The sequence below is a fragment of the Catharus ustulatus genome, chromosome 1 (assembly GCF_009819885.2).
Source record: "Catharus ustulatus isolate bCatUst1 chromosome 1, bCatUst1.pri.v2, whole genome shotgun sequence".
Taxonomy (NCBI): Eukaryota; Metazoa; Chordata; class Aves; order Passeriformes; family Turdidae; genus Catharus; species Catharus ustulatus.
In genome coordinates, this window is record NC_046221.1 from 44312049 (window position 1) to 44338043 (window position 25995).

The 25995-nt window shown below is 42.3% G+C and overlaps 2 protein-coding genes across 4 annotated transcripts in view; one reads left to right on the plus strand and one right to left on the minus strand.

The window, feature by feature from the left end:
* EAF1 (ELL associated factor 1) overlaps nt 1–5519 on the minus strand; it is a 20162-nt gene extending 14643 nt beyond the window's left edge. The window contains exons 1-2 of the mRNA XM_033066724.2: nt 5312–5519; nt 2304–2398 (exon numbers count right to left, since the gene is read on the minus strand). Coding sequence (XP_032922615.1) covers nt 2304–2398; nt 5312–5414 — 198 coding nt within the window. The 5' untranslated portion in view covers nt 5415–5519. The remainder of the gene's footprint in view (nt 1–2303; nt 2399–5311) is intronic.
* On the plus strand, nt 5441–17178 carry METTL6 (methyltransferase 6, methylcytidine). Of its 3 annotated transcripts, none has more exons than XM_033066695.1 (6): nt 5441–5528; nt 7144–7527; nt 8221–8355; nt 9479–9649; nt 13979–14120; nt 16743–17178. In XM_033066695.1, the coding sequence occupies exons 2-6, from the start codon at nt 7246–7248 to the stop codon at nt 16889–16891; spliced, it is 879 nt and encodes a 292-aa protein (XP_032922586.1). In that variant the 5' UTR covers nt 5441–5528; nt 7144–7245; the 3' UTR covers nt 16892–17178. The 3 variants fall into 3 exon arrangements, with proteins under 3 accessions (XP_032922586.1, XP_032922603.1, XP_032922594.1); XM_033066712.2 differs by lacking the exon at nt 5441–5528 and adding an exon at nt 5578–5759; XM_033066703.2 differs by lacking the exon at nt 5441–5528 and adding an exon at nt 5772–6263.
* Nucleotides 17179–25995: the final 8817 nt, after the last annotated feature.

Consider the following 25995-nt stretch of genomic DNA (forward strand, 5'->3'; position numbering starts at 1 on the left):
GAGCAAATGAAAAAAACCCTGCACTCTCCTATATTTTATTCTGAGTAGAAAAAATGAACAATCACTTTTTAACTACTCTGAAAGCAATTCCTATTCTCCATGTTGCTAATAGATAGAATATATTTGAATTTAAAATGGGTTCTGAACAGCAAGTGTGAAAAATCTGAGCTCCTAACAAAGACGCAGTAAGAGAGATTCAGAAATACGAATTCAGAAAGGATGTCTCAAGAAAGTCTGGTCTTCAAAGGCATGTTATATTTTCATCATTCCTACATTTAAGAGAGGAAAGCAACATTTATGAGACTAAAAAGAAAGTTGAAAGTCAAATCCTGCTTGCTGTTGACAACTAAGCCAGGAAACGTATAATGCACAAACGCATTGAGAATTGATCAAAGTTTGTTGGCTACCATTCTGCTACCCAGAAGCCTCCCAACAGCAAAGACTGTGATTTTGGCTAAACAATAAGCAGAAATGTAAGTGCTTAAGCAAATTAAATTCCACCCTTCTACTTAAAACTAAATATTTAGGGTTTATGTTAGTGCTTAAGTAACAGTGGCTTACAGATTTTACTGATTACAGGACAGAATTGTTTTCACCTGTGAGGGTTTTTTGCCTGACAATTCAAGAAGAGCTTGGACAATGCTCTCAGGCACATGGTGTAATTCTTGGGATTGTTCTGTGCAGGCTTAGGAGCTGGACTGTAGGCACTCTTCCAACTCATGATATTCTACGATCTTCTTCTGTAGTACTCTAACAAACAGAAATTTCCCCTTCCAATCCAGACTGTTTTTCAAGTATTAAAGTCACTAAATCCACATGTAGAAATAGTACTTCAATTTATCCAAGTTGCAAGAGACACCAAAATATTTCCACAAAACAAATTTTCAGAGATACTCTCAGGGAGTAGGCAATTTCAAAAAGAAAATCTCAACTCAGAATTTGAATCCTATCCAATTGTTGGACAACTGGGAAGCAAAGCAGTATCCAAGGAATTCAGTGAAACTTGTCAGGATGGAACGATCTCAAAACCTCTCATTCTTTTCCAGTATGCCAAGTGTTTTCCAGCTCTCTGTCCAGAACACAGGCAGCACTGCTTTGGAACAACATACAGAGAGTGGCTTAGCTGCCTCAGCCTTAGGAGCATACCATAAGCTCAAGATTGTTCATACTGAGGGGAAGAGAATCAAAGTAAGCTCCTCAGTACAGAGATTTGGAAAGGAACATTACAAGTGATGCTGCTCAACACAAAAAATGAATGAGCAACACTGTTTCCAACTAATCCAAGATGAATGCTGCTGTTAGTTGTGTTACTACCTGCTCTCCAATAGCACTACCATGCTCATCATTTCTATAGACAAAAACCAGTGTGTGACCTCCTGCAGCATTGAAGGTGGCCAAAGCCACATAAAGAACAGGAGCAGGGTGAAGCAGGCTACAGCTTCATTCAGTGAGAATTCTCACAGTGCCATCACCTACCAATTAGAACCACGGATTTGCTGGGATGAACAATACCAAAAGGAACTGACACATGGCTTCCAAACTGACTGGTGCCCCCCTGCAGCTACCAGACCCATTGATGTCTGTGAATTCGGGTTTATTGGCTTGACACTAGCATTAACTTCAGCTAATAAACAAATCCAGTTTCAGCAAACCAGCACTATCTTTTGTTTTGGTAAGGAAACCACTGAATCTTCAATTACAAACCAGTTGCACCTATAAACAGATTGATCACTTGTTTTATTGCTGTTTGACCACCATCCTCACACAGTAGAATCTTTATGGAACCATTAGGAAGGAAGTGGATGGGAGACTACTTCATGGCCACTCACCAGGACTTCCCCCTTGCTTCCACTGATAAAGCTAGGGCATAGAGGGTTACCTGCCTTTATCTGTATATTTGAGTAAGGGCAGGAACGAGCTTACACGTCTGCCTGTGGGTTCTGAGCATTCAACCTTGACTGAAGACCAAGTCACACTGCCTTTCTTCAGCAAGCCATAGCACTAAAAATGGACAGGAACCAGATGTACAGCTTCAGCTAATAGCAAAAGCCTCCTTGTCTTTCAAGGAACAGTAGGAAGGAAGGAATCAAAAGTAAATAACAATTTGGCAACCTTACAAATACAGCTCTTTACAAAGATCCAACTGTACAGTCCTCTCCTAAGGTAACAAACTACAAATCTGGCTGCTTAAATATTGAACACACAGTGTTAATAAAGAAAATGAAAACAGCATTTCCATTAGACTGTAATAACACTGCAAATTTGTTGGCGAGTAAACAGGGGCACATATATAACAGACTTACTGGAATATGTGGCAAAGTGATGGTAACATCATCTCCTTTACCCACTTGGAGGTCCCCCTCACAAGACGTATCAATTGACGCTGGCTTAAAATCATCTAAAGAGGAAAACAATTGTGATTACATTTGTTAGTCTCTCCAGAAGCATCAACGTGCCCTGCAGAGCCACCATACATCTAATCTACTGTGATTACAGGGAATGGTAAAACAGACACCAGTGTGTGCAGCAGGGGTGAAGTAACAAACCAGTACATTGCGTCTACACGTAGCAACCCAGTCATGTGGTGGTACTGTATTCTGAACTTCCTTTTTAAAATGGAAACAAAGTTCTCGATGCTGTGTTTGAACACCAAAAGCAGACTTCTCCAAACCCCAGGCTTTGACTGGAACTTGGTTTTACAGGCAAGTGCAAAACTGTACCAATCAAACTCAAGAGAGTAACAACTTCCAAAACCCTGGGCTCAGCTTAGCTCTTGCCAGTTCCAAACTGAGGACTCTTTCTGTGGCAAACACTAATTTAATGACACCCACTCATTTAGGCTTACTGATATTTCAGGCTCTTGAACAGCCATCTCGCCTCCACAATAGAGCTAAACGCTCCATCCACACGGGTGGAGGAGATCTCAGCGCTCACTTATGAGGAAAGAAAGAAGGGCTGATCTTACTTCAGCAGTCTCCATGCTGGTGCAAAGTCACTGTGGACTGAAAGCATCAGTAAGGGCAGGCACTGTACTGGCTTTAAACTAATATTTGTTTTAGGTATTTTTGCTCTGTTGTACAGAATGCTTTGTCTCCCAACCAAGACTTCTGTTTAATGTATTCACCAGAGAACATTTTAAGGTATTTTCCCCTCATTATTCTGTTGTGCTGGTAAGCCATAAAAATCCAGAAAAAACCCATCAGAACCTCTAATATCTTGAGAGAGGTTTTAGACACAAGTGAAATAAAATCACACGGGCTAGTTTGCTTTGTGTTGTTTTTAAAAGCCTGCATTCGATTCTAGCATCCCTGCGTCTAAAGAGGTGCAATTATATCATGATCAAGGCTTTTAATTACTGCATTAGTTATGAAGCTAATACCTCAGAACAAATTTAAAATACAATTCCACTATGAAAAACACATTTTCAAGAAAAAACCCCAAACCCTGGCTTGTAATAAATTCTCATTAAGAGGATGTTAATGTTTAATTGAGTTTTACTTTGACAGTACAACAAGCAGAATCAGACACACTTGACTTAATCCTCATGCCTTAACTGCCAGATCAAATCATTGCCCTCAATTTCATCTGAGCAATCTGTTTCTAGCTATTGTTTCCCACCTACTTTATGTGCAAGCTTGCTGAATAAAACAAACCAGCTGTACAAGAGCTAGTGTCTTTGCCAAAATGGGATCAAGAGTTCCAACAGCACGGTCACTAACTTAAAAGCAGTATCACTATCAGACTTCTTTCTTAGGTATAGCAATATAGAACTACTCAAAACAAACACTCAACTAATTGTTTTCATTTTGTTAGCACGTGCTTGGCTAATCCTCATGGAGATAGAAAGCACATAGTTCCTTTGAAATATACCCACAGCTCTTTTCCCAAAAATCAAATGTTTTTAAGATGTGTTTTCCAAGGATAATCCAGTTTCTTAGTATTTCAAAAACATTATGCAAAGGAATGAAGTATTTTAAGAAGGTCGAAACAAATGTACCCTACAAAATCCTCTCACTGTAGTTTGTGTGAAGAGGATTATGGAAATAATATAATGTTTGGATCCCAGATAAAGCATTTCAGAACAACAGTCAGGGGAAAACAATAACAAGGCAATAAAGAAATCTCATTTGAAAGTCACAGATGGAAAACAGAGTATTCAGAAAGATCTTCTGAAATAAAACTGCATTCTTCCAGTTGTAGTCTGAAGAGCTTTGGCTTTGCAATCCCTTAGGAAATTGGTTATTGAAGCACTTTCCATTCTGGAAATCCAGTATACTTCCACCTGGATATGGCCTGGATTTAATTCACACAGGATCAGGCACTCGGGTGACCAGTACCACAAAAACTACTATTTGTGGGGTATGAATATGGGCAATGAAACCAGGCCTACATTTGTGCATCATAAACCAAAATATCCTACTGCTGTCTGTATAAATTCCCCACTTCCACAGAAAACTACTGAATTATAAGTTTAGTATTCTTTACATTTTTTCTTGACTGTTTACCAGCCATTTTAGTAAAAAAACCCTGGACTCGTTTTGCTCAGATTTCTTGCCCACAGAACTCAAGTACGGGAATACAGTGAGTTCCTCTCCAAAACAATCTACCTCGGGATTTATCTTGCATTCACTAGGCAGTACTGTATGTGACTGAGTCCCTTCTGCTTGCTTTCCTGGGATAAAGATTTATTACAGTTGGCTGGAGTCGGGACAGCCAGGGACAGGTCTGCTGGGCTACACATGGCTTCATCAGGAAAGCGCAGTTAAAAACCAAACTCCGGGTGCTCCCGCTGCCGCTCCAGGCCGGGCCTGCGGTGGGACCTGTCCTGCTGCCACAGAGGGAGCAAAACAAAACGGCAAAGCCATGCCCTCCTGACGGGGGAACTCTTTATGCTTCCAAGCGATTAACGACAAACTTTCTAAAGCTGTTCCTTCGCCTTGGCCTGCCTCGCTCAAACCTCCTCCCTGCCAGCATCCACCTTCCCCTTCTGCCCGGGCTGGAACCCTCTGTGCGGAAAACACTCGTGGAAAGACGGGCGCTGAGGGAGCGGAAAGGGGGAGACGGGTGCTGGAGGGGCACCAGGGAAAGTGGGGGAGCAGGGCACTGAAGGGGAGAGGGAAGGAGGGAGACGGGCGATGAGGGGGCAGGAGGGAAGCGGGTACGAAAGGCGCTGAGCGGGGACGAAGCCCCCGAGCGATGGCGGAGCGAAGGGGGCGAGGAGAGCAGCGGGGTGGGCGCGGCAGAAGGAGCAGCGCAGCCGGGGACGGGACGCGAGCGGGGAGGAAGGGGCGGCCGCGGGGGAGGCGCTCACAGCGGATGGTGTGGAAAGAAGCCTTGGGCCGCCGCTCGAAGCTCTCGCCCAGCTGCAGCGGGTGCTCCTCCTTGTCCAGCAACGAGTTCGCCGAGCCGTTCATGGCCCCGCTCCCGGCCCGGCCGGTCCCTTCCCTCTCCTCCGTGCGCTGCCGCCCGGCGTCCTCCCGGAAATTCTTGACTTTCCCTTCCGGGAACCCTCTCCGGGCTGGCGGCGGGTACGGCGGGGCGAGGCGGGGGCCCGGGGCCGGGCTGGCGCTGCTGCCCCGGGGAGGGTCCCCGGGGAGGTGGGAGTCCGGCGCTCCCCGCCCTCGGCAGGGCAGGACAGGGCCGGGCAGGAGGGGCTTTCCTTTCCTTTCCTTCACCTCGCCGTCGAAGTGTACGTGCCCCGGCCACGCTGGGGCAAGAGCTGCTAGAGGGAAGCCGGTTCCGACTGAGGGGATCTAGAGGTGTTACATGTTTGTGGTCTTAGCTCTGGATTAAACACCTCTAAAAGGCTCTTTAGCCTAAGCATGGGCTGAGTTTGTCATCGGGCTGCTTTCCCACCGCGGCAGACGCGTCACTGAAGGGCCTGGCCCGCGTGTGTTTGTTTCCCTCGCTCCTTCTGTGATGAAATAATGGAGCGTGCCTAGAACAGAGGCGTGTGGAGAAATACGGCAGAAATCTTGCTAATTAGGTTTCTGTTTGTTTGTTTGTTTGTTTTGAGGATATGCTCTTCTTGAAGAGACATCCTTTCAAAGGAACCTCTTCTGCTGTTTTTGGAAGAAAAGGGGGTGTGTCTGTGACCCAGGACGAAATTCTGACAGTTCTTTTTTTTCATTTGCACGCTTCCGCTTCTGTTGTATCATGGCACGTATATATCGTGATAGCATCATATACAGCATGTGTAACATGGACATATGATCCACAATACATATCATAGAATGTATTTTATCATAAGATAAAATACACAAGTGAGGTTCTGCTCTTTTTTGTTTGTTTGTTTTAGGATATGTATTGTTTGTATGTATGTTTTCCTCATTTCCTTTCTGATAAATTGACACCAGTGCCTGGCTGTGGGCACTGTTGTACACAAGTGGGGGGTGTTTGCTAGCTGGGCTTCCCTGGGAGTTCCTGGGCCATGCCGGATTTAATTCTCATGTTCCATCATCCAGGATCTGCGTGTTTATGACAAGACAGATGTCAGAACCAATCAGAGAAAATATTTGAGTCCCATCCCACCCTATGCGAAGCTCCTTCTGTTAACTTCTGGAAATAAAAACCACTTGTGATTGTTAAAACCTGTGTGAATCCTGGGGAGGAGGTAGTGGGAGGAATGCTGGCACAGGCCAGCTCTGGGCATTTTGGGCACATCACTGGTTTTGTTCTCTTCTTTAGGTGACGTGGTTGTTGTTTTCAGCAGTGTTTTCTTACAGAGCTGGGAGCAGGAGGGAGAAATGCTAACATGAATACACTTTGTTTCATTAATTTTAATGTGACTTTTAATTGTCTCCTGTTTTTCAGTTACTTTTTTTCTGAAGTGTTCTAACTGAGGTTAATGAGAAACAAAGCCCTTGCTTTCCCTCTCAAGTCTCTTTCAGTGAAAAGTTAGGGCTGCACCATCTTTTTCTTTTTGGGTGGCTTTCTAGGATGCCAAGGGAAAACCAGGAGACTCTGAAGTATCTTCTTTAACTTTGATATCAGTGTGATGTTGTTTACAGTTCTTAGTTTAGATGAAGGTTTTCTGAAATTAAGAGAAATCTGGTGACATGTAGGTACACCAAGTAGGACAGATCAATAAAATTGTAGTAAATTAATATTGTAATTATTTCTCATTTTTAATTCTGCTTCTAGATTCTCACTTATTTTACCTAAGTTAAGTGATGGAACCACACACTAAGGGAAAAAAATCATCCTTGGGTCTTTGGTGTTCATGTTTGTGTGAAAGAATCTAGGATGTTCCAAGAAAATGCATCAGCCAATTGCTTGAATATAGTAACAACATCTACTGAAGATGGTACTTTCCAAAAAAAAGGCCATGGTGCTCGAGTCCTTAGCCCAGAAGAAGCAGAAAAACTGACAAAAGATCAGGTTTTGGTGTCTGAGTTCAAACAACTAAAACTGGAGAAAGAGGCACAGAAGAACTGGGATCTGTTTTACAAAAGAAACAGCACCAACTTCTTCAAAGACAGACATTGGACAACCAGAGAGTTTCAAGAGTTAAAGGCATGTCGTAAGGTGAGATTCAATTCTGCTGTAAAAGATGGGATTGTTTCCAATCAGTTGTTTCCAGGGGAGTTAATAATGCTTAGAACAAAGCTGTTTGGTTAAGAGCTGACATATGTAAAGTTTGCAGTGGCCTTTGTATTTTCTTTTAAAATCAAAGATAAGTTCTCAGAAACAGATGCATAAGTTCAGTTTCAGTTTATAATTGGCCCTTAGTGGATGGGGATGCTGTTCGTAGCATCCTGGATGCTGAGAATGAAGTCTGGAATATTTGATTTTTGAGTTCTAAAGTAGACAGCTTGTCTCTCTGTGTGCAAGCTGGTGCACTTCAGTACACTGCTTTAAAGAAAAGAATCCAGAATTCCAGGCTAATTGCTGAACACAGTTAAGGGGAATAGCCAGATGCATCTGTTGTTCTGTATAGCTGAATGAAAAACAAGATAGAAATGGCACAAATCTGTTGATTACTTAAGGGGTAGATGACTGAAGAACTATTAATACGTTCTAAAATGGTTTCTAATTTTGCAGAAATCAGGATGTCTGGGTTTGAGTGTCAGATTATGCAGTGGCTGTCTACTTTGGGTTTTTTGAAGAACGGCAATTAAAATTGATTATAGCTTTTAAGATGTTGGTTGAACAGTGCCTCTGCTCATATGATGAGAAAATAAAAATTATATGTTTTGTCTCCTATTGCTTGCTCCCCAGTTTGCAGATGAAAAACTGACCATTCTGGAAGCAGGCTGTGGGGTTGGGAACTGCTTGTTTCCACTCTTAGAAGAAGATCTGAATATTTTTGCATATGCCTGTGATTTCTCTCCTAGAGCTGTTGAGTATGTGAAGGTTGGTGTGATATTTGGAACTTCTTTTAGAGTGTTTTTTAGAAGCTTCTAAAATTACAAATGACAGTAACAACAGACTTCTCATGCATCCTTTTTGTAAGAAGGGTGAAATATGCTTTGCCAAAAAATTGAGACTGATGCATTTCATTGGAGATCCTATGTAAGAAGCCAAATCATTGCTCAAGACTTGGCTTTTCAGTGTCAGATTAGAGCATTATGGTATATTATTTGAATGATTTATGAAGATAGTGCTTTTTGGGAGCACTACTATGTCTCTGCTGACTGTACAGTACAAGCAAAATTTGTTTGTCATGGAAGCTTGCCCTTAATAGATGAAGTCTCGAGGACACTCTTGAAAACAAGGCTGGAAAAATTATTGTTGAAGAAATTTGCAACCTGATTAGGAGTAGGTTGCAGTCCAACGTCGAGCCTTGCAGCAGGGCTTGTGGGGGGCTTTGGGCTTTGAAAGTCTTTATTAAGTTCATAATCACAGGTAAATTTCTATGTATCTGTTAATTGAAAGTATTGTGACTAAGAACCACAAGACACAGACAGCATTTGTCATGCAAAAGATGGGAAGAAACAGAGGACAGCAGCTCCCTGGGATGCTGTGGCTGCACCCCAGGATGAGACTGGGCTGAGTGTGTACCCTGGGTTTTGGATGACTTAATGGCATCTGCCTCCACAGCCCTTGCTGAATTTATTTTTTGCCAAGACCAGGTTTTTTCACCTGCAGATTATTGTGACAGGAACCCAGCTGTTTGCAGTCTACCTGTAGCTCAAAAGCTTTACTTTCATCACCCTGTAATACATAATTTCTTTCAATAGTATTTATGTATTCTTTAAAGAGTAGAAGCAGGGTTAAAACAAAAATAGTATGTTTTCTGAATTGTCTTAATGCACATTCCTCCTCAAATTCATGGGAATAGACTATTCTGCAAGTTGTAGTTTCACTATTGTAGTTAGCAGCGAAGAATTTCTGATTGCAGTAGCTGCCTGTTGGAAGTTAATATTCTCTTGCCACTGTGTTTTGTGTCTCTCTGCTGATTAATTTAACGAGTTTTTTACTTTATTGTAGCAACAAATGGCGCTAATTTTCAGTAAAAGCTTGTTAATTTCCCTAGAAAAACGCCTTATATAATACTGAAAGATGTAAAGTGTTCCAGTGTGATCTTACCAAAGATGATCTTCTAGACAATATACCAGCAAATTCTGTGGATGTTGTCACACTTATATTTGTGCTTTCTGCCATTCATCCTGACAAAATGCATCTTGTCCTGAGGAACATTTACAAGGTAAAACCAGCTGATTTTACAGCCTTTAAAACACTTTCCCTCTTTTTAGCTTGAAAGTACATTATTTTTCTGAGAAAATTACTCTCTTGCAATGGTGATTTTTCATATTTTATTCCATGGATGTATTTTGTTAGTTCACCAAGTATGCAGGACTAAAATATGTTTTACAATGTCCTTTTTTTTACTCCTTGTATTGTGAGATTGTTTGGTTTGAGGCCTAATTGATTCCATCAGTGTAACAAAAAGATATATAAAATATGGCTTTCATGTACCTGAAAGGGGCCTATGGGCAAGATGGAGAGAGATTTTTACAAGAAAGAGCATGTAGAGACAAGGAAAGGGGGAATGGATTTAAACTGAGACTGGGTTTAGATTAGTAGGAATAAATTCTTTAGGGAGGTGCTGGCACAGGTTGCCCAGAGAAGTTGTGGATGCCCTACTCCTGGAAGTGTTCAAGGGATAGATGAGGCTTTGAGCAACCTGATCTGTGGAAGTTGTCCCTGCCCACAGCAGGGAGGTTGGAACCAGCTGATCTTTCAGGCCCTTTCTGTCCCAGACCACTCTATGATTTTAAAGCTGTGACTTGGGTTGTATGCTATGAATAATGTTTATATATTGCAGAGATGTCTGTGTTGATAAGGTGTTGTCCTAGTTTGGAGGACAGGTGTCTGCTGAGAAAGGCAGGAGCCTCTCTTTAGAATGGAGAATGTAAACCTCCCTTCTTCAAAATTATTAGAATTTTGAAATCAAAGGGCTCTTAGGCAAAGATCTAGGAATTAGAAATAACAGTTCTTTACTAAGAAAATTAAAATAGAAATACAGTACTACAAAGCACAAACCCCAAACCCTGACAAAGTCAGATACAACCTGACACCCTGTCAGGCAGGGTGTTGGTAGCAGTCCCATTAAATGGTGGTTGCAGTCCCCTTGCAGTGACACATGTGATTCAGTTGGAGCAGTGCTCCTGTAAAAGGTGCAGTTTCCCTCTGGAGGTCCAGTGGTGATGTGGAGAAATCCAGTTTTCTTCTGGAGTCCAGTGGAGAAAGGGGCTACCTTAGTGTCCCAAGATCCCAGTTTTTATCTTGGTAGGAAAGGGTTGACTCTTCCTCCTGGCTGGTACATCTTCCAATGGGATGGAGTTGTTTTATAAGTCATGCAGTGGGACTCAATGGGCCATTAGCCAAAGATAATTCCCTGGAGGAAGGATGGGTTGTGAAAAGATAAAGAACAATGCCCCACCTGGTTTTAATGGATGGCCCATTAGCAGAGTATCTCCCATGGAGATAAAGATCACTGCTCCACCTGGTCTCATCAGATGGTGATAGAATAGATACTTTTGATCACCTCCTGTATTGTAACACAAGACAGGTGTAAATGATAGTGAGCCAAAATTAACTTCCTAAGATCCAGTGACCCATAGTTAGGCTGTTGCTGATATTATTAAACATATTTGACCTGTGGGGATTTAAAAACACACTGTTGAGAAGTCAACATTAACCTAGAGAGATTCACCCCCCCAAGCTGTCTTTGTTAGTTGATGACTAGGACAGGCCTCTCCAAAGGGTGGTTTAAACAACCTGAATTGTGATTATTCTGAATTTTCCTGAGATGTCATATTTTGACTGCAGAAGGAAACAGTCAACATATTCTTTTTACTTTTGCATAAGTATATATTAAGGATCTTGTATTTTCTGATATTATTTAGCTTATTATCAGTAGTTTGAAAAAGGAATATTATTAGGGGTTTTTTTTTATATCTCCAGCTGTTTTCCAAAATCAGGATTGGTTCTTAGCTCATATAAATATTTAGATATCTAAAATCAGCATGGGCAATGACCATGTACTTACAAAATTTAAACTCTTTATAGCTTGATTTCTTTACCAAAAAGCAATGCAAAAAATCCATTATGCATTTTTTAAAATGGCTTCTTATTTATTTCTCAACATATTGCAACATTTTCTTTTCTTCAGTCAATAAAGAATTGTCACAATATTCTAAATTTTGTTGTTAACCATTAAACAAAATCAGGTGCTAAACAGGATACTAGCCAATAGAAAAAATGCCCTGATGGGAATTTTTGTTAAACTGTATGTTTTCTTCTTTCCTCTCTGTTTGAAGAATATTGCTAACTTAGCTGATCAGCACCAAACATATATTCTAAAACTAGTTGTTTTGTTCTTGGTGAAACATTTTTAAGAGTCAATCCAGTTTTTGCACAACCTTTTTGTTGCACAGGGAATTAATTACAGTAATTTCACGACTATAAGGCGCACCCTTATGACTAAAATTTTTCCCTAAACCCGGAAGTGCGCCTTATAGTCCGGTGCGCCTTATCTGATCTACAAAGTTGCAAAATTTTCCACCCGGGAAGTGAGAGCCGCGAGGGGGGGCGGCGCCGCGGGAGCGCCGAGTAGCCATGGTGGGGCAGCCGCGGGCAGTCCCAGGCACAGGGAGCAGCGCGGGCTGGAAGGCAGAGGGCGGCCCCGGGCAGCCCCAGGCATGGGGAGCAGCGCGGCTGGAAGGCGGGGCGTGGCCCCGGGCAGCCCCGGGCACGGGGAGCAGTGCGGGCTGGAAGGCGGGGCGTGGCCCCGGCGGCTCCGGGCACAGGGAGCAGCGTGGACTGGAAGGCGGGGCGTGGCCCCGGGCAGCCCCGGGCACGGGGAGCAGTGCGGGCTGGAAGGCGGGGGACGGCCCCCGGCGGCTCCAGGCACAGGGAGCAGCATGGACTGGAAGGCGGGGCGTGGCCCCGGGCAGCCCCAGGCACAGGGAGCAGCGTGGACTGGAAGGTGGGGCGTGGCCCCGGCGGCTCCGGGCACAGGGAGCAGCGTGGACTGGAAGGCGGGGCGTGGCCCCGGGCAGCCCCGGGCACGGGGAGCAGTGCGGGCTGGAAGGCAGGGGGCGGCCCTGGGTGCCCCAGGTACCGGGAGCAGCGCGGGCAGGGAGGTGTTACTACTTTGTAACTTTGTTGTGCGCAGCGGCCTGAGCCGACGGGACCACAGTGCTGGGGGCAGCGGCGCCACAGCTGATAGGGGCAGGCGCAGCCAGCGGGGCTGCGGTGCTGGCGGCAGCGGCGCCACAGCTGATAGGGGCAGGCACAGCCAGCGGGGCTGCGGTGCTGGCGGCAGCAGGGCCACAGGCCGATAGGGGCCGACGGGACCACAGTGCTGGGGGCAGCAGCGCCACAGCTGATAGGGGCAGGCGCAGCCAGCGGGGCTGCGGTGCTGGCGGCAGCAGGGCCACAGGCCGATAGGGGCCGACGGGACCACAGTGCTGGGGGCAGCGGCGCCACAGCTGATAGGGGCAGGCGCAGCCAGCGGGGCTGCGGTGCTGGCGGCAGCGGGGCCACAGCCCGATAGGGGCCGACGGGACCACAGTGCTGGGGGCAGCGGCGCCACAGCTGATAGGGGCAGGCGCAGCCAGCGGGGCTGCAGTGCTGGCGGCAGCGGGGCCACAGGCCGATAGGGGCCGACGGGACCACAGTGCTGGGGGCAGTGGCGCCACAGCTGATAGGGGCAGGCGCAACCAGCGGGGCTGCAGTGCTGGCGGCAGCGGGGCCACAGGCCGATAGGGGCCGACGGGACCACAGTGCTGGGGGCAGCGGCGCCACAGCTGATAGGGGCAGGCGCAGCCAGCGGGGCTGCGGTGCTGGAGGCAGCGGGGCCACAGCCCAATAGGGGCCGACGGGGCCGCAGTGCGCCGAGCCGAGCGAGGGATGGGAGGCAGGGCAGTGGCGGCGCGGGGCAAGCCCGCCGACATGGGGGCACCCGGAGCACCAGGGAACTCTGGAGCAGCGGGGCCCTGGGGACGCCGCACGGAGCGGCGGAGGGCTTTCTCCGGCCCCGGGGACGCCACACGGAGCGGCGGCGGGCATTTTCCGGCCCCGGGGACGCCGCACGGAATGGCGGATACAGGCAGGCCCGGGGGCCAATGGCTGCCGGGTTGGGGCGGGGCCTTGGCCAGCAACCGCGCGGGGGGAGCTGGGGGCGGAGCCTCGCTAAAAAAAAAAAAAAAAAAAAAAAAAAAAAAAAAAAAAAAAAAAAAGTGCGCCTTATAGTCCGGTGCGCCTTATCTGATCTGCAAAGTTGCAAAATTTACCGACTCCCGGGGGGTGCGCCTTATAGTCCGGTGCGCCTTATGGTCGTGAAATTACTGTATATCTCCATCTCTCTACATCTGCATCTATATATAGATATCTATCTCACTGTTGTATTGACTATGTTAGTCTACCTTGTCTTAGTTACCTATGTCTGTATGTGTACACAAATAAATGTACCTATATATGACTAAATCTGTTTTGCTTATTAAAGCCTGTGTGTATTATGTGACAGGTATTAAAACCAGGCAAGTGTGTCCTGTTCCGAGACTATGGCCTGTATGATCATGCAATGCTCAGATTTAAATCTGGCAGCAAACTTGGGGAAAACTTTTATGTCAGACAAGATGGGACAAGATCATATTTTTTTACTGAAGGTAAGGTATATTGTAGAGTGCTTTCTTTTCTGTGAATCTTCTGTTTAAACTTTCTCCAGGGAGCTGCCAACATAACCATGGAAGTTTTATTTTGTGTGGATGAACTGTTAAATTGTGGTTTGTTTTATTTACCTTTTTTGGGGGGAAGAAGCAGTTATTTAGACTAGCAGAACTTTGTGGAGCATTTTCTTGTTTACAAGCTTGTTGTACGTGCTATAATCCTCCAAGAGGAGCGGTTTCTGAATTTGCTGAATTTCATTCATATTTGTTACCTAAGGGGAAAAGAACTGTGTTCAGTAAGAGAATTGATCATCTTCCTGAAGCAAGTAAGCAGTTCTTTTGGCATCATTATTTGTGCAGGGCTACTTCTGGTGAGCAGGCTGAGGTCTATTGACTTCTGAAGCAGAACCACGACTGCAGCACTGAGAAGCTCATGCACAAATCCTACTGGGATTGCACTGACTAGCTGTGGTCACTCTTGTTTTCCAGGGTTTGTTTTTTAGTGAAGGCAATGCAAAAAACCATTTCCATGTGATACAGTACTTAGGTTTTGTTCAGTGCTCATAATGGTTTAGGAGGAAGGGTAGTTATTGCAGTTTACTGGTGGAGAATTTGAAGCACAGAGACGTGAAGGAATTTGCTTAGACTCTCACAATGAATTGGGATTGTAGCTTGTCTATAGCTTCTAACTCCCAATTCCTCATGCTAAACTCATTATACCCCCCTATCACTTGTAGAACATTGTGTAATAAGAGCTCTGAATTTATTTCTGTGAGGCTCTTTGTTCTTGGTCTAAAGCAAAACACAGCCACTGAAGAGACCAATTTGGAGCCAAGTAAATGTTACTCATACTTTATGCCATAACATATTACCTAATTGCTTCTGATATATAAAAACCATTAATCTTGTCTGAGCTCCCCCTATTCTTCATAGGACAATGATGAAATGTAAGATAATGCAGGCTGTGCTACAGCTTCATTGAAGCATTTCTAGAACTGTTATTTATTGAGTGATTTTTAGTTCTGTTTAAACAATTAGCTCTTGTAAAGAGAATGGGTGCTAAAGGGAACAAATAAGAGACTGACCTAGCTGTGGAATTTTAAATCTCATTTTTATTGTGTTTTGGAATAGTTTCTGAGTGAGAGGTTCCTTACTAGTATGCATGTTTCCCTTGGGAGAAGAATTGAGGTAGGGACGAGGAAGAGGAAGGAAGGAGAAAAGAGAGAATTTATTTTATATTGCTCATGTCAGCAATTGTTTTTCCTTGGGCTGGTCTGTGAGTGTCTCACAGATCACCTCTACTCCCATTTTTGATCATTATGATCTCATTAATTTCACAGATTTTCGTATAAACATTGCTTAATGCTTGAGAATTCTTTTGTTACTGGAGACATGACTCCCATCACATCCACAGAGGTTGCAACCCTTGTTATTTTTCATCTCTGTAGCACTGCATTGGTGCACCAAGTAATTGCTGCATTGGGTGATTTGAATGAAACTTATTTATAATATGTCTGGCCTCAGATAACAACAAGGAACTTCTTCCACAGGAAAAAAAATCCATTCTTCTACTGTTTGAAAGAATATTAAATTTGAGGAGGAATGTGTGGTTGTAGTTTTGTATTATGAAATATGTGCAACTTCCTCACAATGAGATTTCAATAGGTTCACAATTGAGTGCTGTTTATTTATATTTCATGGATGTGGGTCCCCCATTTTGCATGAACACACAATGTTTACACCCATGGTGGGCTTGGGTTGATGTAAACCTGCAGTGCCACCAAAGTGGGTGGTCTCATCCTCCTCAGCACACCATCTCTTGTGGTGCTTCCTGTACCCACATGATCACTGTTTAATTGAGCTAATCCCCCTGAGCAGTGAAAAATGGAATATCTTTGTTTTCTATCGAGTAACACAAGTTTAGAACAGCTTAAATTTACTGTGAAATTGCTGTCTGAGTAAGTGAATTGAGGTGCAGGAAAGGAAAAATGATGGTTTTTAATTAACATGACAAGTCAATAGCATGAGCAGACCTTCCTGCTGCTGTTTAGAGATGCTTCTACCTTCTTTAAGGGAGATATGCTTTGATTAATTTTTTTTTTTTTAATGGAAAATACTTCCAGTTCAACGTAAAGGAGTCTTGGTACCACCATATCCTCTTTCCCATTATGTGAGTTTTTCTGTTGAGCAATTGCATGTAACCTAGGGTGTTATTCTTCCCTGAGCAGAGGAGCATCTGCACAGCTGGATTACCTTTGAAATATTTACGGTAAGTGATAGTGAAGGTCAGTTGCACAAGGAAGAATGCACTGGTGTCAGTCATCATGAGAATCACAAGGCTTAATAAAAATAAGAGATGTGGCAATTTTTGCAAATTCAACTGAGTAACTAGTTTAAGCCCCAGTTTTACAAGCTGTTTTGCTTAGGTTGATGTTTCTAAAGGAGATCTTTATTGATTTTTATTCAGCAGTCTGCCCACATGGAACAGCTTGAAATCTGAAGGCCTGTGTGATTTTCATGCTGTAATACATAAGAACATATGCTTATATAAATGCTGTCTGGTGTTTTAAAAATAGCTTAAACATAGTATTTAATCTTTTATTTTTTTAAATTCTCTTTCAGAGTTCTTATCTCAGCTTTTCAAGGCTGAGGGATATGAGCAAGTGGTCAATGAGTATGTGCAGCGAGAAACTGTGAATAGGAAAGAAGACTTGCGTGTTCCAAGAGTTTTTCTTCAAAGCAAATTTCAAAAGCCTTTCAGTGAGACATAAGTTCTTGCTGATTAGCCCCAGCATTGCTTGTTTGAAATGGAAACTAGCACATAAGCTGTGTGCTCCTCTTTCTGGTGAGCCAAAAATGACGGCATCCAGTACCTCTTGTTGGTTTCCATCCTAGGATGCAAAATATTAATGCTGTTTCTAATGGAATTTTAAGATAGTTTAGTAATGCAGGCAACCTGTTGAGCATCTGTATTCCTGCTTCTAAAATAAAACCTGTGCAATGTTGTTGGAGGCTCAGGTAAACCATATAAATAAACTTCCATTTGTTTTAAAAACTATTTTTAGATAAGTTTTCTGTATTTCTTGTCACTTGTGATTTTTGAGCCTTGTTAAAGTTAGAATATGTCATTTACTTTCAGTACTTGTAGGACTTCTGAGTGTACTTTATCAGGTACAGGAATGAAACAGACTCAGCCGTATAGTGTAAGCTGCCTTAACATTTTAATAACATTTTAATAACATTTAATAACATTTTAATAACATTTTAATAACATTTTAATCTTTTTAGTTTGCTTAGCATTTACATGTGTAAACAAATGTTTATATTCTAAGTAAGATTCTAATTTATCTGATTTCATGCTTGAAGAAGCATGTTAGTGGATCAGGTTGTATTTATCCCTAATTGATTTAAGATGTTCTTCATTTAATGTGAAGAAATATTTGAAGTTTTACAAGTCAGTTTACTGTTTGAAACTGAAATCAGCAAGTCAGGAGTACTTTCTTTGATATGAAGTATAGTCAGCTGCTTCTTTCCTGGGCAGAGGTCTTAATTCTTTTCCATCACTCTCAGGAAGGCTATGTTGGTTTTTGCTCTTCCTGCCACTAAAAGCCACCGTATTGTTGCTGCTGCAGACGTAACTGCTTAAAGGAACTTCATTCTTTCCTTACAGCTCTTTGCACTGTGGCACTTTGCACTGCAGGACCTCTTCTGTGTTCTTGGATGATGTAGTTTCAAAATCATGCCTGGGTCTTTAACCTGTGTTTTGAACAGCTGCACTGCAGCAGAGGAAGCCCAGAAGCATCCGGTGACTTGTGCAATGGCCTGAGCTGATCCGCAACTTGCAACAGGGGAAATTCCAGTGAAATACTAAAGGGAGATCAAATACTGGGGCAGGGCCCAGAGAAGCTGTAGAACCTTCATTCTTGGGAATACTTGCAGTAAGACCAGCCAAGGGCCTTGAGCATCCTGTGACTTTGAGGGTGGCCCTGTTCTGAGTAGGGATTTCATCTCTGGCTGTATATATGAGTATGTGATTGTTTGACTCAAGCTGTCATTCCACTTGTGTGTTGTTAGATGACCCAGTCATACACATCTGTTGGGGACCAGAGGTGACCTTTTCCTTCTGTTTATGACATAAGATATAATAAGGATTTTTTTTTCCAAGCTCTTAACACTGGGTGTATGTGCATGAAACGAAAGAAGTTATAATTTTGCAGCCTGAAGCTTAATGTTACAAAGTTAACCAGTCATTTTTTTTTAACACATTGGACCCGCCAAAGGTCTTATTCAGTTGATATGGCTAGAAATAAATTTGCAACAGATCACAAATCTTTGGCCTCAGAGGAAGAAAATGCTTAAATCACTCACAATTCTCCTAATGACTCTTTGAGGAGGGTTATTACATGTCATCTCCTTTTTTTATGGAGAGTATTATCCCAGAGATTTATGCATTGCTGGCCCCTGCTGTGATACCCATTAGCTCTTTCTGCCGTGCTAGTAATAAATATCTAGTAACATTTATAGTAAATGAAGAGCTATGCTAAAAAGTGATAGAACAATGACAGCACTATTCTAATCTGACCTGTCATTATTTGGTAGCTTTTATCAACACATGTTCATCTTTTGCACGGCAGTTTTGCAATGACAATGATAGTCTGAGCTCTGCTGATATTTAGTGGTGTTTGCAGCCTGTAATTCCAAGTGCCTTTCAGGACTGGAGGCTTGGTCCTTTTGGAGTATACAGCATATAAATGAGACTGAAGGAATGCCTTCAGTGGTGCCTTATCATGGTGCTGTGTACTTGTCATCATATGCAAAAGGCAAGTGCAATGAACTGTTCATCCCCAAAAGAAATGAGGTGTAGGCAAAAATCAAAAATGTTAATCGGAAGACCTGAGTCAGCCCAATAGATTTAGCTGCAGACAGCCACTGAGTTCCTTTTTACACTGAACTAACTATTGCCAGAACAACAATACATGTTTTTATGTGGGGCTATAGCTTCAGTATTTCTGTGTACACTTTTTTTGTGTAGCAGCATGTTAAATGGAGGGCAATATTTCTAACTTTTTTATTGTATCTCATTCAGTCTCATTTCCAGTCAGACCTGCAAAATAAAGTAGCATGCATTAATGCCCCTGCCAGAAAGATCTTCTGCTATAGTTTTCATAAAGCAGATGTTATTTTGAGATGAATGGTCAGAAAGGTTAATTTGGTTTCTATGACTCTGCTTCTGTGGACTTTAAATCATGGCAATTTTTTTTGTAACTGTGGTAAAGTTTGAGGAAGTTGAGTCAGCTTTAACAAATCCTTGCCTCATCATGTGAGACACAGTAACTCATGGGGTGAATGTGGTTGCTGCAGTGCTGAGTAAAGTGGATCTACTCCCCCAACTCTTCCCAAGCTCAAGTAAGCTCACCAGCAGCACATGCCAGTGATACCTGTACCTTGTATCTTTACTTGAACAGTGATAGGACAAGGAGTTACTGGTTCAGACTGAAAGAGGGGCAGTTTAGGTTAGGTATATGGAAGAAATTCTTTACTGTGAGGGTGGTGAAGCATCAGAACAGGTTGCCCAGAGAAGCTGGGGAAGCTCCATCCCAGGCAGTGTTCAAAACCAGGCTGGATGGGGCTCTAAGCAGCCATGGCAAGGGGATTGGAATTTGATGATCTTTAAGGTCCTTTTCAACCCAAACCATTCTGTGTAGAACTGTCCTCAGGGAGACTTAGTAATCAGGGATAATGGTGTTAAAATGATTTGAAAAAAAGCATATATGCACTGAATCATGCTCACCTTGCACAAGCAAGCTACTATGCCATGATTATAATAAATGTCCTGATTGTTCTTTGATTTAAGTTGCCTGCAATCAGTGGATGCTGCTGAGATGACTCAGTTGTCTGTAGAAGACCTGCTTTTTGTTCCCCTTAAGATGAACTAGCTGTTTATTTGGCAAGCATAAGTAGTAAGTTCCTTTACGCCAGTACCCTGTTCTGAGCAGTATTTAGGATAGAAGAAAATAATTGCTGAAGTAATGGGTCTGAGAAAACCTAATTAAAAAAAATTATTTGGTGCCCTGTGCTTACATTCTCTGATGTTTAATAAAGTATGAACTTGTATTAAGGCTTCTCCTGAAGTCAGGGAATCCTAAATGCCACTTTTCAGTGTGGGATTCTCTGATGTCTGCTCCTAGAATTGGACTGCATGTATTAAAGAATGATGTTAAAGAGCAGTGCTTCAGTGAGGGCATGAGTAAGGTCTGACTGTCATCTATTTTCATCAAATTTACATAAGTATGAAGTCTTGAGTTATCTGACATTGCGTGTCCTTTCTGCCAAAAGGCAGCTTCTATCAATTTTGGTTGATGTTGTTTGATGTCTGACAACAAGCTGCGACTAGACAGAAATCCACACAGATACTGTGTCTATACTACATGGATGGGTGAGCTTTCTTTCCTTAGAAATATGCACTACTGAGGGAAAAAAAAAAAAAAGCATTTGAACTTTAAGGTGATACTATTACAGCAGGTTTTATGTGGCTCATTTGGTAGCTAAAAAGCTATTTCAGGTGCATCTTTCAGATACCTGAAAGCTCCTTGGGTTCCAAAGGCAGAATATTTAAGTAATTAATATAATACTAGGGCCATGGTTGATTGTGCATCACTTCTATGAAACCAAGTGCTACAAAAGTGGGACCTGAAACTCCAGCAGCTGTAAGCATCAACAGTCACCTGTATAACATACAGCTGTGGTCTCCTAGGAGAAAACTGGTATAAGAAATAAAAAAATGTCATTTATATGCTCACCTGTTACGATTTTTTTTTGCTTGATCTGTTGAACAATTCATAGATCTGGATATACTGAGAGATACAAATTACAAATTAGGAAATGCTTTTTGGAAGAGTTAGTTGAAGGATATGTGTATGTATATATGTATTTGGAGAGAATATCAGTGTTGAGCATCGATGTGTGAAGGAAAAACAGTAAGATTATATTTAAGTTTCTGGGGAATAGAAATCCTGAGTTTCACAGACCAGGAATGACATATAATTAAATAAGCTGTTCGTCTAAAACATGAAATTTTGGAAGTGGAATCCTGCAGGTTCCAAAATTAGACTGATGTTCCAGGGAGGCAGGAAGGTGGCATCTGATTGTGTGTGATATTAGTAATACATGCAAGACTCTGCGGGAAGCAGAATTTTATATGGGAAAGATATTGCGGAGATACAATTAGTGAAATAGATAAGTATTTTTTAAGGAGTTTTACCTTACCATAATATAGCTGTGATGAATTTTTCACTGGTTATGATTGTTATTAGGAAAGACTGGGAGCCATTTCAAACATTTGGGAGCAAACATTTGCTAGTTATACATACTGCAAAAGCATCCGACCCTTGGGTGCAGTAGACTCAGGATATGAGTATGTTTGTGCTCTGTGTTTGTAATGTGAGTTCATTTATTAGAGCAAAGGCAGATGGTGAGTCTGCACTGTGGGGAGGCACACAGAGCCATTGCTTGCAAAGATAGAAGCTATTAGCCAGGTAAGATGTTCCATTAGAGAATCTTTTTCATTCCCACTTCCTAGGCTGATGTGCACCATTCATTGTGTTTATGGCAGGATGCTGTGAAATCAGGGAAGGCAAGGGCACAAGAAAGAGACTACATGATTCTTCCAAATGAATGGTGATTTTGTGTATTTCTGCTTAAAATTATTCTGTTTGTGACCATTTTACTCTCTTTCCCAGCAAATTTTAAGTCTCATCCTTGCAAAATTTGATTGCTCTTGAAGGACTTTTACAAAGACTTGGGCTTAATTTGCATGCTTGAAAAATATATGATGTGAAATATTAAGAAAGGCAGCTGTGTGACTGAAAATACAAATCCAGCTCTGGTTTCCTCCATTGACTTGTAAGAAGCTTTGTACTTCACTGTCACTTCAGTGTTTTTTCACAGTTCCCACTTTGAGGTACTGTGCTGTCTTAGGTTAGATGGCACCAATCAACTGCAGCTCTGGTTTCTGATGCCTGTAGCATCCAGAGAACTTAGGATGGAAATAAATGAGGGTAGTTACAGGGAAAAGTCAGAAAGTAGGCAAATTACAAGTAGACAAACCTGCTTACTGTCTAGGCTCCACTCAGTATTTATCCACAGTTTTTTTGGACCCTTGGATTGTTGTTGTAAACTTGGTATATCAGAGAAGCTGCTGTTCAATGGGTTAATATCTTCATACATATAGGATTGTTGTGCATCTGAAATTTAAGGAAATTCATGTGCTTTTTTCCTTCAGGGCGGGGGGGGGTGTATTTCCCAAACTTGGGCTTCAAACTTTTGTGTGAAATAAGACACTTACAGTAATTTCACAATTATAAGCTGCACCTGATTATAAGCTGCACATCCGCGTAAGGACCAAAATTTTAGTCAAAAATGGTGCGGCTTATAATCGCGAAATTACTGTAATTGGAAGTTTTATCATCTAATAAAAGCCTTTTTCATTAAAATATAACAGACCTGTTGCTATTTTGATAAAACCAGAGTGTTCAAAAGTAGGATGGGAGAATATAACAGGAGAGGAAAGAATGTTTGTTTTCATTACAAAACTAAGAAGTGTTCTCTTTGTTTTATTTGCAAACTAAATTTCATAGGAAATTAAAAATAGTTTGAAGAAGCCTCAAAGCCATTGCCACCATTTTTTCAGAGCTACCTTCAGAAAGATAGTTCTGAAATCCTGTACAACTTCATAAACTTGGCTGTGACCATCTGGGTGAAGTCTCTAATCACAGATCTCACATTCAGAATTTGAGGGTGCTTGGTTGTGGCCTTTAGGACCTGGCCTCTGGGGCCATCATGTTTGTGACCTCTTGACCAGATGAATCTGAGTCACTGCAAGCTGGATATGCAGATATTTGGACTTGCCTCCTGATACAGTAGCATGCCTTCTTTGCTCCTGTATGCCACAAAAAAACCTTTGCTGGCTTTGGATCAGCTTCCAGTAACAGTTTCAGGTCGTGGTTTTGTTTCTGAAAGCTGCTAATAAATTAAGGATCAGCAATTATCTCTGTATTTTTGACCTGTACTTGGCTGGGAAACAATGGCCAAGAGAAAGCCTGTCAGAAATATAACTCAGAAGAGACAAGAACCCACCTCAAAATAAGCTGAAGCAATCAAGCTAATACAGAGCCAGAATGTATTTTAGAAATAGTGAAAAATCTTCCTCTTACTTTCCTCTATACAAAATACTAAGCTGCCCTTAAGCTTAAGGGTTCCTTTCCAAGCTACTTTCCAAGTTCCAGAACCCATAAACCTTAAAGGAAATGAAAATACCTCAAACAGACCCTACACCATTAACCACATGCATCTCCTAAAGCAGGGCAGTGGTGTTCTCAAAAGCCCACTGAAGAAGGGGGTAAGCTTAGCAAATGAGAGCTTTAACCTCAATTCCATAATGCACAGTTTGTACTTCATTTTCACAGACTTCTTTATGGGAGATCTTTGCCTGATTCAATAGTAGATCAGTGAGATAAAGTGATTTTGCAGTTAGAACAGACCTTAAGATATATTAGTACTTCTGTAAAAAAAAAAGGTTACCTGTGAATGACTGATAAGGGAGCAAGACTGTTTTGTTAATGCTAGCAGCAACATAGTTTGTTCGTGTGCCAGACCAGCCTATTGTTTGGCAGGAAATTCAGTGTCAGGCAGCATTTTGTAGTGCTGTAAAAAAAATTTCCAAAAATTAATATCTTTGTCTTAAGAAAAAAAAAAGAAAAAAAGCTCTTTTCAAAAATTTCAAGAGAGGAGCTTGAATGTGCCTGATGTTCAAACAGCATGCAATTAAAACTGTAGCTGCAACAGTGGCATTATTCATATTTAAATACCAAACAAAGCTGAAGATGTGCAATGCCAAACTGCTCCAATGACACTCAAATGGTTTTGCAGCATAGGCAGCAGTAGTGTAAATCTTTGTTACTGTCATGATATAGTTTTTGTTTCACGTAACCATGTAGAGAGTTGTGAATATGTTACGTTCATCAATATGAGTAAAGTATGAGGCATAAATATAAGCAAAGTATGAGAAATTTTCTTTTGTGGCTTGATTTGACAATTCCTGGAACCTTTCATATTATATATCCTTACTTTAGCTAATTTTATATTGCTATTGATTTTTATGGTGTATGTCTTAAATATTACAAAAGAAATACAAAGAAATATAAATTACTGGAATTGTAGATTGTACAGTATGACAGGAGAGTCTCAGAAACCAGGGTGAATGGAGCCCAAATGCCAGGTTTTACATATGTCATCTTCCAACAAGGATTCTATTGAGCAAACCTCTTTAAAAAGGGGTTATGTTGATATCTGGGAACCCTTGAATGGGACAGCATTTTTCTAGGTGCTGTGGACTCAGAGAGTAAGAGACAATCCCTGTCCTAAAAATTGTAACCATTCAGTTTTGCAAGATGGGTAAGAAGAGGAAGAAAGGACATCCCCCTTGTGGTAAGACACAGAGATTGATATTTTCCCTACTTCAAAGTTACGTTAGTGTGAAAATGGGACTGAAGAAATTATTTCCTATATCTTGCTTCAGTATGTAACCAGCAAGCCATCTTGATGCAGAACAGATCCTTTATTAATGAGAGGTACTGGCTCTGATGATGGAAAACCTGGTCCTTAATGACTTGTCACTGCAATTTGAATGACAAGTGCCATTCCCAGCCCTGCTGTTGGTTTCCTGGATGACTTCAAACCTTTACTCTCACTTTCTGCCTTGTAGGGAAAAGGGAAGAATCCTGGAGTGAAAAACTGAAGAAACATAAAATTGTTTAGGTTGAAAAAAACTGTTAAGATCATTCAGTCCAAATATTAACCCAGCACTACCAAGTCCACCACTAAACCACATCCTTAAGTGCCATATCTACAAGTCTCCAAAATACTTCTAGGCATGGTGAATCCACTACTTTCCTGAGCAGCCTGCTCTAGTGCTTGACAACAATGTCTTTTGGTGAAGACATTTTTTCCTCATATCCAAACATCCCCTGGGGCACCTTGAGGCCAATTCCTCTTGTACTATGACTTTTTACTTGGGAGAAGGGACTGATCCCCACCTGGCTGTAATCTCCTTTCAGACAGTGGTAGAGAGTGATAAGTGTCCCCTGAATCTCCTTTTCTCCAGGATGAACACCCCCAGCCCCCCCCAGCTGCTCCTCATAAAACTTGTGCTCTAGACCCTTCACCAGCTTTGCTGCCCTTCTCTGGACAGGCTCCAGCACCTCAGTGTCTTTCTTGGGGACCCAAAACTGAGCACAGGTTTTAAGATGTGGCCTCACCAGTGCCAAGGACAGGGGGATGATCACTTGCCTAGTCCTGCTGGCTCCACAGGTGTAGTGGGTCACTGACAATTTGCCCATGGATTATGGGATCTTCATTCTGCTACCTGTCCTTGTCTTCCACTTCAGTGGGGACCTGGAGGCCAGCTTACAGACTGAAACAAAGGCAGCATTAAGTATGTCAGCCTTTTTCTTACCCTTTGTCACTGTTTCCTCCTGCAGCCAGTAAAAAAATGGAGATTGTCTTCAGCTCTTCTTTTGTTGCTAATGTATTTATAGGAACATTTTGATTGCCTTTTACAGTAGTGTCCAGAATAAGTTCTCCTTGGTCTTTGATCCTTCTGATTTTCTCCCTGTATAACTTCAAGGTAGCCTTGTAGTCTGCTTGATAGGCTTCCCCCTTCTTCCAAAGCTCATAAACAACTTCAATTCAAACTTTTTTTCCCCCCTTGAGATCCAGACAAAGCTCTCTGTTCAGCCAGGCTTTGCTTCTTCTACTCCAGCTTTTCTTTAGGCATGTGGGGACAGCCTGCGCCTGCAACTTTATGATTTCCTTCTTG

Coding starts and splice junctions, on each gene's coding strand:
- METTL6 (XM_033066695.1), top strand. CDS start 7,246: ATGTTCCAAGAAAATGCATCAGCCAATTGCTTGAATATAGTAACAACA. Junction 8,356..9,478: donor GAGCTGTTGAGTATGTGAAG/GTTGGTGTGATA, acceptor TAATTTCCCTAG/AAAAACGCCTTATATAATAC. Junction 9,650..13,978: donor TCCTGAGGAACATTTACAAG/GTAAAACCAGCT, acceptor ATTATGTGACAG/GTATTAAAACCAGGCAAGTG.